Genomic DNA, 13419 nt, shown 5'->3' with positions numbered 1-13419 from the left:
TACATGGTTGTGTAAACTGTTCCCCTTGGGATTCTGGTGTTCCAGACTTTGACGGTTTCCTAGATTTCTGTGGCTCTCAAGGAGAGACCCTGATGACCTCAGCTTTAGCAAGCATGGAGAGTATGTATGAAAGAAAGCAGTCTGGGATGCTAGCAGTGAAAAACTGAACAAACAGAAGTGATTTTATCTGGTATAGTTCCAAGATAGAAAAAGTGGAGCAGGCAGGGCCTTGTACCCTTCCCTCCCCCCATGGGGGGGTGGCGGTATCGGCACATATACAATCGTAGTAGATTGGCAGAAGAGAAACAACAGATTCCTGGCTAGAGGGGAGAGATAAGGCAACGTGCATGGGGGAGTCCAAAGGGGGCGCAGCCCCTCTGCTCCTCCCACAAGAGCTTCCCCTTTGGCTGTCGCAGAGGCACAGCTGGAAGTGCTGGGACTTCCAGTTCCTGGCGTCTCTGCTCGGGGTGAGGAGTGCTGTGAGAAGGGAGACAAGTAGTTTCTGCACCCGTCCAGCTCTCGGCCACCTGCAAGGCAAGGTGTGTGGTCAGAAGGCTGCCCGGAGTGGCGCCAGGCCCTTCTAACAAGTAAGGCAGACCCCACAGTGCACTCCCTCAGGGCAAGCTGCCCTGAAGTCCACCTCAATTTCCAGTGGTATTTCTAGTCTTTGTTCTAGCCTGCCTGTAGCCTGCAGACTTTACTTACCAGGGAAATAGATCATTCCCTCTTTTTTAACTTTTCTTTTCTTGGCACCATTGCTTTGTGAATATAAGGCAATACGAATAGTAGGCTCAAGAAGAAGACGTGGCCAAGGAAATAGATGGATCTGTACACCTGTGGAGAGACAGAAACCGCTGAAAGAGATGTGAGGTGTGGGTTGTCCCTGCTACTTGAGGTTTTAGTGACCCCTCTGGCAGCTTTGCAAGCAGGTCTTCACTACCTTAAGCCATTTGTCCCATGTGAAGAGGCAGAAGGCAGCCATAGAGTAACCCATGAAAAGCCAGTGGATGGTCTGTTGCACCAAGTAGTAGAAGGGCTGCAGGGCAGTGATGGAGGCCAGGCTGCTCAGGGCCGGGCTGTCCCGAATTAGGCTGGTGACCTGGGGTGGAGGGAGAGAGGTCACAGTCCTGTCTTCCTCCCTGTCATCTTCCTCCCACCCTTGAGTCATACCTGCTTTTCCACGATAACAATGAGGAATTCCATCTGGAAACAAATCAGGTATCCTGAGTGTAGGCCATGCCAGAGGGCCAAGAACAGCAAGGAGAGACCTTGTGAGAGTTCTTTATTTCCAAGAAACTTGAGGCGTTTGAAGATGTAACTAGAGAAGAGGGTGGGTAAGGATGAATCTCAGACTTGACTCCTGCGTCTGGGTCTCGGTGCCCTGAGGAGTGGAGTGCTGACTGGCTCCCACTTGTGGCCACTGAGGGTACAGGAAGCAGTGCTAATAGGACAGCTTGAGATGGAGGAAAGTTGTCATGGTTCAGACACAACACAGAGACTATGGGCTCAGATGGGTCCATGAGGACCAGTCGCTTGCTTTAGCAGGTACAGCTGAGTGCTGAGGGGTCAGGCACCAACAGTGCTATGGTGCAAGGACAGGCTCTCCGACTGCTTATACCCAGTGATGGATGGGACACTGTATATAAACAGCACAAGGAAGGACAGAGGGTTTTTTGGGGGGTGGGGTGGTGAGAACAAAAGCTTAGAGTGTTAAGTAGGACACATGGACAGAAGTGACAACACCCCTGCCCTCAGTGTAGTGTGGGAGGAGCCTGCGTCTCAGGCCCTGATACTTACCGGGCTACCCAGGTATTGGTATTGATGTTGAAAGAGGCGATGGTGCCGTTGAAGCGAGGGGTGGTTTCAAAGAGCCACACTTTCATGTTGGCACAGGCATCCCATTTCGCGGTCCCATTTTCTTCAAAGCCATTAAAGCCCAGGCCCGACAAAATGCACACTCCTTCCTGAGGGGAAGGACGGTTAGGGCTCTTACCACTCTTGGCCTCCCAGCCTCTCCTCTCCCCAGCTTGTCTAAATGACTTATCTTTCCTACTTACTGTGACCAGCCAACAGGTGACGTATTTGTACAGGACGAATTTGCCCCAGATCAGCAGGTACATGCAGCGGAACCAGAAAGGGCGGTTCTTGAGAAGAAAGCACAGGAACATTAGGGAGGGCACAGGCATGGCACAGTCCCCTACATGATATCTTCAAACTGGCGGCTGGCTCCTCCACTTCTATCAATTCTGATGCCAGGTGCACCATGACAGTGTAGCCCTCACCTGTCTGTAACCAGCAGGAGGCGCCAACATGCATCCAGCTGCTCCTCTGCAGCCTAGGCATTTGTACAGTCAGCAGAGGGACCTTGCATAGCCACAGGCTGGAATGCAGAGAAATCTACCCAAGAACGGATATGGAACTACTGGGAGCTTTTCAGGGGCTCTCCTCTTGGAGCAGGAACTCTGGACAAGCCCCTAAGTCCGTCAGTTTAAAGAAAGGCTGTAGAGCCACCCTCTGCTGCACTCCCAAGTCACCTGACATACACTAAGGGGAGCTTTTTTTCCTTTTTCTTTTCTTTTTTAGGGGGAGATGGAGGATGGGGAGTTCGAAAGTGCACCTGGAGCTACCCTGTACCCAAGGTTTGTCCATGTAGGTTATGGCCTGGGTGGCACATACCAACTCTCAGAGACTAGCCAAGTCCCACACATATCTGAGATGGCACAGCCTACTTGTCTGTCATCTACCGGGCTCTTTGCTCATTCCTTTTGTGAGGCAACCGTCACACCGCTGTGCTGACAGGCACTCACATCATAGTCTTCAGTGAGGAGATAGTCGTCTGTGATGTGGGGGCTCAGCAGGGTGTAGCCCACCAGGTAGACAAGGCCCAGACTCAGGCGCTTGAGAGCAGGTATGGTGCTGGAAAGGAACAAGTGGGGTCACAGACAGCAGAGCCTCGCCCTTCACCCTCTGACCTGCAGTCATGGAAAGGAGCGTGTCAGGGTGTGGCGACTGCTGCGTGCAGTGGCACCAGAAGCCCTGTGCCTGGAGCTTTCCCAGAGAGACAGATAAGTCTCTGTGCTCGGCTACTCACAAACCCCAGTTACAGGAGAGGGCAGGAGGGAGCAGTGTACAGAGTGCTACTGAGCTCAGAACTTCTCAGTGTAAGGCTAAAAACCATGTACAGAACAACTAGCAATTTCAATTCATGCTGAAATTCAGGGGGACAAGTTCCCAGTGAAGGATTTCCAGCGGCTTTTGCATTATCTCGTGTTAAATATATATTCTTGTACACTGAACAGGGTCTCCCTCCATGACAGGAGGCTTTGAAGGGAGGAGCATAACTTGTGGGCAAAACATTTGTCCTTCAGGGTCAGCATGAATGGCGGGGGGAGTCTAGCCTGAGGAACACATAGACATTGTCCATGTGACACTGTGACAATCGGGCCAACGTGCTAGGCTGACCTTTAGGAAAGTCACTTCAAAGTGGTTGTACTAGGTAGAATCCCTACACGGAGGTCTTGACCAGGGGCAGGGATTACCTGTTTGGCATCTTCCCTGGCACGTCAGTCAGCTGTCCCCGCACCAGCTTCATGTAGTGGTTCATTGAAAACTGGGGCCCTACCAAGAAGGCTCCATAGAAGTAGGAGAAGCCAGCCAGTTCCAGCAGTGAAGGGACACCCCATATGGCATATTTCTGTTGCTCAGAGGACAAGGAATTCTACGCCAGAAAGAGAATGCACAGTTCAGGATAGACTTGACGCTTACCCCAAGAGGCGCTCTGAGCATTCCCAACCTGTGCCCCACTGCCTGGAGCTCTTTAGTGTGGGCTGGGAGGTGGAAGGTCGCTTCATGGGAAGATGTGTGGGGTAGCTTAGCCACCAGCTGCCTGTGGCTGCTGGGACACATGCCTTGCTGGCACTCATCTCTGGACTTTGTGCAAGAGCTGGAGCCTGGACAAGTTACCCTGGCTCGGCCTTGCCCAGCTGCTATCTGGAAGATAGATCCTAGGCTAGGGAGTGAGGCAGAGGCTCTGCCCTGGTGGCAGAGACAGTCTTGCTAACAGCAGCCTTTCCCCTTCCCTCTGCCAGCACGGACACTTACCTTGTCTTTGCCTCCATCATAGTAGTCAATAGACAGCCCTGAGCAAAGAGAGAAGGGGAGGGGAGGGCAGACATGAGGATGTGGCCTGTGAATGGACTGTAGCCAGGAGCCATGACAGGAACATCAGTATGGTTTATTTTGGCTCAGTGGGGGAGGGGCCCATCTGTAAAGGAGGAAAACAGTACCTTTCCACTTACCAATTAGCTTCAGTGTCAAGACACAATGTGGCATTGTCCACTTGATATCGTAGTCACCAGTGGCTGTGTAGTAATACCCAGCAAGAAGATAGGCCTAGGAGAGGGGACGTCTTCACCATCGTACACCTTTCTTCCTTTCCCTCCTGCCCCCATCCCTCCTTTTTTGGAGGGATATGGCCTCCAATTCTCCTCTTAGCCTTCCAAGCCTGTGCCGCTATGCCCGACTTCATTTCCTCTGGCTCTGCAATCCCCTGTATTCCCTCTCCTTTCCTTTCTTCTGGTCCTTCTTATCTGTGAGCTAGCCTGCTGGTGCAGACCCAGAATCCTGGCACTTGAGAGAGGCTGAAGCTGCCTTGGCCACACAGTGAGACCCATCTCAATAAATAAATAAATAAATAAATAAATAAATAAATAAATAAATAAATCCTACAAATGGAGGCCTTACCATCTTAGCGAGGAGTGGTTTGCTTAGGGCATTGGATGGACATTTACCTGCCTAGCTTCTTCTTTTTTTTAGATTGATTTATTATTATAATTAAGTACACTGTAGCTGTCTTTAGACACACCAGAAGAGGGCGTCAAATCTCATTTTGGGTGGTTGTGAGCTACCACGTGGTTGCTAGGATTTGAACTCAGGACCTTCTGTAGAGCAGTCAGTGCTCTCACCCGCTGAGCCATCTCGCCAGCCCACCTGCTTAGCTTCTGCAGCTCATTCTAAATTGGTTGTAACTCATGGTCAGCCGGGCTGACTCTGGTGAGAACCAAGGAACCCTGCTGGCACAGACTGGAGGCCAGTCATGAGTCACTGCTACAGTCCGCCTCGGGAGGAGGGACTGCAAGCTAGGTCTCCTCACCTACAGTGCTACCATCCCACCCTGCCCTCCCCACACCTACTGTCAGGTGTGACCTGGGCTGCTATGAGAGAATTTACCATCTGGAAGCAAAGGGTAGTAAGAACGGCAGTGATGGTGCGGCCCATGAGTCGCAGGATGAGGAACTGAAGCACGACACATAGCAAGGAGTGGTAGAACTGGTGGCCTGGGTGCAGAGAAGAGAGCAGCATTTAGGACGGTGGTGCCCATTCCTCCTGAGACTCCCAGAGAAGAACACAGTGTGCAGCGTTGGACGCGGGGATGGCGTTCAGTTGGTAGAGAGCCTGCCCAGCATGCAGGGTCCTAGCCCTGGGTTCAGTCCCCAGCTATGCTGGATCAGGTCTGCCACCTAGCATTTGGGAAGTAGGGACAGGAGGAGCAGATGACCTTCTTCACAGTCCAAAGTCAGCCTGGCTTCCATGACACTGTCTCAAAATGAATAAATTTTATGTGTAGGTAAAGTGCCATGGTAAGTGTAGAGGTCAAAGGTCCTCAGGGTTGGCAGCATGTGCTTTTTCCCTGTTGGGCCACCTTGCCAGCCCCGAAATAATCCTAATTATTATCATTACTACTGAGACAGAGTCTCACTATGTAGCCCTGATGGGCCTGGAACGCATCACATAGACCGAGCTGGCCCCTTCTGCTTCCTGAGTGCTCGGATTAAAGGTGTGCGCCACGATGCCGAGCACTAAATTTACTACTTACCTGGCACATAAAAATGCATGCATTTATGGGGTACCAAGTGATGGTTTGATATGTTACCTTATTATGAATTATTTAATATACTGTTTTTCCACATCTTTGAAAATATTTATTTTTATTTACCTGTGTATAAGTGTGTGTGGGCGTGTGCATGTGTATGTCTGTGTAGCTAGGAGGACCTCAGATCCCCTGGAAGGGGATGGATGTCACAGGTGGTTTTGAGCCATCTGGCATGAGTGCTGGACTGAACAGGGATCCTTCGGAAGAGAATACCCTTAACTGCTGGGCCACCGTCCTGACTCCCAAATATTTTTTCCTGTCCCCAGATATTATTATCATTAGTAAGGGAATGTAAAAAGAAAACAAAGAACAATGAAGTTGTGTTCCTACTGTCTGAATCCTTTTTTTGTAAAGATGAGAGCTTTTGAAGAGCTAACACTTCCTAATACATGAGCTTGTCTCAGGGATTTCCCCCTGGTCCTCCCCTCCCTCAGGTTTCTCCTCATGGCCACATCCCTGCAGAACCCACTCACTTACCAAAGTTGAAATAAGCAATTGAGAGGCCTGTGAAGGCGTGGAAGAGATGGATGAGGTAGCTGTCCTTGTAGAAAAGGTAATGCCGATAAAACAGAGCCAACGGGTAGCCTAGATGGGAGGAAAAGAGGAAGAGGGTTACTCGTGCCTGGTGAAATCAGAGAGGGAAAGAAACAACAGTGTGTGTGCACATGTGTGAGATATCTATGTGCGAGTACATTCATGCTGCAGTCTTAGACCACAGCCTTGCTTTCTCCTTCTACCTTATGTGGGATCCAGAGATCAAATTTAGGTCTTCTGGAAGGCTTACTTGACAAGTGCTTTACTCACTGAATCATCTAGTGCTCCCACAAATCAAGTGGTTTGTTGCGGTTTGTAAATATACATTTAGAACTGCAAGATTTTTGTTTTTGTTTTTCCTGAGTCAGAGTGTCTCTGTGTAACAGCCTTGGCTGTCCTGGAACTCACTTTGTAGACCAGGCTGGCCATGAGCTCACAGAGATCCACCTGCCAAGTGCTGGGATTAAAGGCTTGTGACACCATCGCCTGGCTAGAACTCAAGTATTTTTAACTGAGGCAACGTAAAATGCAATCCCAGGGCGTTCTTTCATTTATACTTGCCAACTATTGAGGAAGTGACCAACACCTGTAGTCTCAGCACTCAAGATGCTGAGGCAGGAGATTTTTCAAGTCTGAGGCCAGCTTGGGCTACCCAGTGAGTGCCTGGCAGGCCTGGCCTCCACGGCAGATTCTGTTTCAGAAACCGAACAAGGGCTAGGGATCTGCCTCAGCTGTTAGAGTGCCTGCCTAGCATGCACAAAGCTGGGTTTGATCTCTAGTACATGAAAGCAGACACAATGGCACAATGGCACAATGGCACACACACACACACACACACACACACAAACACGTCATCCAAACACTTGGGAGGTGCAGTCAGGGGTATCTGAAGTTCACAGTTACATCATCTCCAGAGCAAATGAGGCCAGACTAGCTTCTGCAGAAAGAAGCCTATGTAAACAAAGCAGTGCAGACAAGACAAAACCCAGACCCAGGAAGAGGTATCCACTATGCTCAGAAACAGTATTTTACAACTTGTGATCTGTCCTGTGAGGACAACACCTTCAGAATTCTGAGAAGACGGATATAAATTAATACTAGGCTATGAAGTGGGCGTGCTTCTTTCTACACAGGCTAGTCTAGAGCTTGTTTTGGAACACTAGGAAATGTCTTCCAAACTTACTTCAGGATATGATCCAAGGACTATGAGCAAACTCTTGGGGGAGCTCCTAAAGGGGCAACAACTTCTATTTTGCCAAGGGTTGGTCAAGGAATCAGAAAGGGCCAATATATCGATTCCCTAAGTCAGAGCGTAACCCATGGCCTTGCTGCATCCTCATCCTCCACAGTCCACCAGATGGCTGAGTTGACATGCGTGCACTTGGGCACGTGTGCAGAATCAGTCTCCTCTTGGTTTTCTGGAAGGACACCTTGCCTATTCTATCACTGTGCAGTGTTCCAGAGTTGGTCATGGTTTATAGCTGCATGGTTCTTGCTTTTAAAATATAAAATGTTGAGTTCGAGGATAGCCTGGTCTACAGAGTGAGTTCCAGGACAGCCAGGGCTACACAGAGAAACTCTGTCTCGAAAAACCAACCAACCAACCAAACAAACAAATAAAATATAAAATGTAAGGTCAGGGTGATGGCTGAGTGGGTAAGAGTGCTTATCACCAAACCTGGGAACTACATGGTGGAAAGAGAGAACCAACTCCTGTAAGTTGGCCTCAGACCAGCACCATGCATGTGCGTGTGTGTGTGTGTGTGTGTGTGTGTGTGTGTGTGTACACATAAGTAAATGTAATAATGTAATTAAAATAAAAAATATTGTTAGTTTTATCATTGGCAATATAGTTTTGAGCATGTGGTAATTGCAATTTCTTTTATTTTTATTATTATTTTATTTTATTTTTCAAGACAGGTTTCTAGCCCTAGAACTTACTCTGTAGACCAGGGTGGACTCAAACTCAACAGAGTTTGCCTCCTGAGTGTTGGGATCAAAGGTATGCACCACTCTCGCCCAGAAGCTTAAACAGTGTCAATCCATAAAACAAAATGCTCCGTTACACTGTCATTTATAGTATGAGGGATGAGCCCCGAGCCTCACACATGCTGGAAGAGTTGCTATATCCCCAGGCCTCTCTGAACAGTTTGTTGTTTTGAGGTAGGGTCTTATGAAGCTGCCCAACCTGACCCTGAACTCTCTACTGTCTAGATAGGCCTTGAACTCATAAGCCTTATCCCCAGAGTAGCCTCATCACCAGTGATGCGTTAGGAGAAAATGGGCAGTTGTCTTTTTTTATTTCTTTGTTTTGACATAAGGTCTCTCTGTGTAGCTCTGGCTGTTCTGGAACTTACCATGTAGACCATACTGGCCTTAAACTCACAAGAGATCCTCCTGCCTCTGCCACCTGAGTGCTGGAATTGAAAGCATGTGCCACCATGCTTGATTCCTTGTAATTGTCTTTATAGCCTAGGCTGGCCTGGAACTCACTTTCTTGCTTTGATTCCCCAGGGCTTACATAAACCAGACGTGGTGGTCCATGACCTGAAATCCCAGCACATGGGGTGTAGAGTAGAAGGATCAGGAATTCAAGGATTTCTGGGTATATAGCAAGTGAGAGGCCAGTCTGTGCTGCATGAGAACGTGCCTCAAAAACAACAAAACACACACACACACACACACACACACACACACCAAATACCTAAAACCTTTTACTTTAAAAAATATATTATTGCATATGTGTGTGTGTGTTTGGAATCAGATGGTAACTTTGTAGTTCGTTCTCTTCCACCATTATACAGGTGTGGGGGGATTGAATTCAGGTAGGAGGCAGAGCCACACGATTCTAATTGTCTGGGAAAGCTCACAGATTCTGGATCGATAGGATTAACCTTTCTGAACACTAAAACCTTTAACCGGGTGAGATGTACCAAAACTAAAGAGCATAATGCATTTCTCTGCCCCCTGCGGTTGAAGAGACTTTTACATTTTCTTCTTTGTAAGGATAAGGTCTAATGTATCCCAGAGTGACTGAATCTGCTTTATAGCTGAGGCTGGCCTTTAACTCCTAATCCAGTCCCCACCTCCTGACGGTCAGGATTACTGGCTTATACTCCCATGCCTGGGTCACACCCAGGGTTTGCACTCTCGCCCAGCCCTAATTTAGCATTTCTAGATAATACTGGTCATTGGTATTTCAGAGTAGAGCCATGTCATCTTCCTGCCCTCTGGGGTGTGGGAAGCTGCCTCAACTCTACAGGACTTACACCATCCTGAATTCTGAGTTCTTGTGTCCTCTTCTTATGTTTTTTTTCCTGTCCTTTTCCTTGCTATTCCGGGGTCAATGTTCATTTCTTGAGCTTTCAACAGGCCTGCCCAGAGTGCTTCCTTCTCCTCTTTCTAACTGACTGGAGACTTTAGAAAGCATCATTTTATAAGACCAAGAAAACATGCATGACAGGAGCCAGGGTCTTGCGTGTGCTCTTACAGACCCAGCACGCAGGCCTGCTAGCTTGGGTTCTGGCTGCTGCAGGGGACTGTCTGCTGCCTCCTGGTTTGGGAGGAGCGCTGGTTGCTTGGTCCCACACAGGTCAAGTATAGCGGCAGACTGGGAAGTGTGTGAGAAGCTGAGGTACTGGCAGGAAAATAAAAAGAACAGAGCAACCCGGGTTACCCAGAACTGAGACCACAGAGGTGAAGGGCAAAGCCTGCTGGGAAGTTGCCAAGGGAAGGAGGATTGAACTGTGCTGGGTGAGTTGCTGTGACAACCCAGGCCCATGGTGGGTATGTAAACACAGGACCTTGCTCTTGGCTGGTGCCCAACTCAGCAGGCTTTGGAGCTTGGCGGATGGGTCACCCCTTCAGGGAGGAGTTGTTTTTAGGGAGAGTGGTGCCCTACAAGCTGTTTCCAAGTCTTAATTCTTTTTTTTTTTTTTTTTTTTTTTTTGTGGGAACTAGAACTTGATAGAGTAGCAACCATCACCTACGAATCATCAAGAACACTAAGCACTGGGACACCTGCTTGCCCACCAAAGTCTAACCCGAAGGCCGTGTACTTTAAAAACGAGCTTCACACAATTCTACAAGCAGTAGGCCTCAGTAACACTAAAACCCTAATGATGGGCCCTGAGAATGAAATCCTCAGCTTGACAGGCCACTGTCTTTTGTTTAATCTCACCAAACAGGTTTTTAATAACGTTGGCTCAGAGATTCTGAGAACCTGAGGTAGAGCCCAGTCTTTCTCCTTTCTGATTGCTGAAGGAGGTTATTGCATCGGGGCCTAACGGACACCCTAAGCCAAGGATCCTGTTAGGATGAGGATTGTTCTAAGGAGAGCAAAGTCCAGGATGTGCTGTGTATGGACAGGTTGCAGCTAGGCGCGCAGACTTGACAGGCTCAGCAGGTTAATAACACAGTGACACTGTATTCCCTGGGGTCTCTGTGCTTCTGACTGAATTATGTTTGGGACCGGGGATGTCACACTGCCAATGTTAGTGTGAGCTCCTTATTTCCTGTACACTTGTATAATTACTCATTTATCTTAAAGTTGAGAGGCTTGGTGCTTCACTTGAAGAAAACAGAAGTGAAGTGTTTTCCTTAAAATCCGATACATTTTGCCTTTCATCCCATTAGCCATTTGCAAACTCTGCAGGAATATATGGCCCCATTTGGTTAGTCAGTAGATCAGGTGACCCGAGTCAAAGTGAATAAGCTACGCTTGTCAAATGTGAGGAAGAAGGTGGAATTCCAAGTGCTATGTGCTGAGACAGCTGTTGATATCAATTCTACAGCACACCCTACCTCCCAGCCCACCCCACCCCGTGGTGGGGTTTGAACTTAGGACCCCACACATACTAGGTAAGTACTGAATTACCCCATACTCCCAACTGAAGACCATTTTCCTGGCTCTTAAACTTTCAAACTTGTTTCTCTATTGTCTCTGTGGACACTCCTTGATGCTCACACAACTTAATATAATCTTTATGCCAAGCCACACCAGTACTAACTCTCCCTATTTTAGTCCTATGTCCCCTGGGTCCTCCCTGGATATTTTTAGTATGATATTTCATACTATCTCAAGCGCTGTATAACTAGGGCTGATTTCCTAAATCAGCCTTCTCTTGTCGTCTTTGTTAATTACAAACCACCTTATGGTTTTTTTAACTGATTTATTTTATACAGTGTTTTGTCTGCATGTATGTATGTGCACATGTATGTGCTTGATGCTCATGAAGGCCAAAAGAGGAATGTCCAATCCCTGAAACTGGAGTTACAGTTATAAGCTGCCATGTAGTGGTAGGAATCAAACTCTGCCCTCTGAAAGAGCAATAAGTGCTCTTAACTGCTGAGGCATCTCTCCAGGGCCATTTCTTTTTCTTTCCTTCTTTTCTTTCTCTCTCTTTCTTTTGCTGTGTGTGTGTGTGTGTGTGTGTGCGTGTGTGTGCAGGAGGGCAAGTGTGCTATAATTTTCAGTTACGTTCCTATATCTCACCCATAAGCCCTGGCAATGGCCTCCTACTGGTAACTGCTTTCAGCCGCATACCTCAGCAATACCACATCACAGGGTTGCACAGCAAGTATTTTTACCTTCAGAGTCATCCCCCAGCTCCTTCCTGTAGATTATAGTACTCCTTTCCACCTTCCTAGGTCCTGAAGTTTGAACCTGGGGCCTTTTGGATGCCAGGCAAGCTCTCTAACACAGCTCCCTTACCATTACTGTGCTGAGCCATTAGTCACTATTGGCATTTGTGTGCCATGGTGTACACACAGAGGACAATTCTGTGACACGTTCTCTCCTTCTACCTTTGTGTGGGTTTTGAGAAATGAACTCAGGTTGTCAGGCTTGTGTGCCAAGTGCTTTGGCCCACCATGCCATCTAGCTAGCATCCCAACAGTGCTGTTTTATTTTTGAGACACAGTCCACTCTGCTGCCCAGGCTGGCCTTGGACTTATTTATGATCCTGTGGCTTCAGCCTTGGGGTTTCTGGGATTGCAGTGTTTCATGCCCTGTGTAAGTTAAGGCATGGCATTGGTAGAAGATTGGGGACCCGCAGTGAGACAAAATGGGTCTCAAGCCTGTCCTGCCGCTTCCCCGGCACTTCAGGCTGTATGCAGTCAGTCTTTTTGAGACACAGTCTAAGCAGTGAGTGGGTATCTCCTGTATCATTGTCACCTCTGCCTGAACAGTGACAGGTCCAATAATCTCATCTTGTTATATGGTCCAGTCCATCCATATGGTCATGTTTACCCCATCAGATGCCACCTCTAGCCTAGACACCTCTCCAGTTTCCACATCTGATACCTGCTTGATGTCTTGTGTGGGTGCCTGCACAGGGGATACCCTGATCCCACCAGGTGCAAGCTGAGCTGCTGCATAGCAAAGCCTTCCCCTCTGGCGGCCTTCCTCACCTTATCTTAGTTTTGTTTTAAGATAAGGTCTCTCTACGTAGCCTTGGCTGGCCTCAAACTCAGAGAACCATCTGCCTCTACCTCCCAAGTGCTGGGATCAAAGGCCTGTTCCACCATGCCTGGCCCCTTCCCACATTTCAGACTGCCACGTTTCCGTTTCTCAGAACTAAAACCCTGCCATCTGCTTTAGCTTCCTTCCCTGAATCAGCAAATTCTGTAGGTCCTACTTGAAAGTAAATCAGATTCTGCCCACATCTCTTCACCCCTGCTGCTCCCCTGGTCAAGGCTCCATTGTAACTAGCCACCTTCTGAGCAGCATCCCTGTGGCCTTGACTCTGTATGTTACTGCAGCATCCAGAGGAGTCAGTCCTGACTCAGTGAGTGATGCCATCCAGAGTCAGTCTTATGCTGGGAACTCTGTGATGGCTAATCCCAGGGCGAAGTCCAACCAGAACATGCAGTGTACAGTCATCACTCTGCCCCACTTTTTTTCTGACTCATTTCTTTCCCTGACCTTCACCTATCTGCCCTGGATGTAAACT

General features: G+C 48.4%; 1 protein-coding gene across 1 annotated transcript in view; it reads right to left on the bottom strand.

Annotated features, from left to right (window-relative positions):
• Nucleotides 1-149: 149 nt before the first annotated feature.
• The window catches only part of Lpcat3 (lysophosphatidylcholine acyltransferase 3), a 37463-nt gene continuing 24193 nt past the window's right edge, over nt 150-13419 (bottom strand). Inside the window, exons 2-13 of the mRNA XM_031383346.1 lie at nt 6410-6517; nt 5230-5336; nt 4299-4392; nt 4102-4139; nt 3540-3718; nt 2808-2916; nt 2058-2144; nt 1798-1964; nt 1171-1318; nt 941-1099; nt 706-834; nt 150-527 (exon numbers count right to left, since the gene is read on the bottom strand). Coding sequence (XP_031239206.1) covers nt 718-834; nt 941-1099; nt 1171-1318; nt 1798-1964; nt 2058-2144; nt 2808-2916; nt 3540-3718; nt 4102-4139; nt 4299-4392; nt 5230-5336; nt 6410-6517 — 1313 coding nt within the window. The 3' untranslated portion in view covers nt 150-527; nt 706-717. The remainder of the gene's footprint in view (nt 528-705; nt 835-940; nt 1100-1170; nt 1319-1797; nt 1965-2057; nt 2145-2807; nt 2917-3539; nt 3719-4101; nt 4140-4298; nt 4393-5229; nt 5337-6409; nt 6518-13419) is intronic.

Source organism: Mastomys coucha, unplaced genomic scaffold, assembly GCF_008632895.1.
Source record: "Mastomys coucha isolate ucsf_1 unplaced genomic scaffold, UCSF_Mcou_1 pScaffold20, whole genome shotgun sequence".
In the NCBI taxonomy this organism is placed as follows: Eukaryota; Metazoa; Chordata; class Mammalia; order Rodentia; family Muridae; genus Mastomys; species Mastomys coucha.
This window is presented reverse-complemented; position numbering and strand designations above follow the sequence as displayed.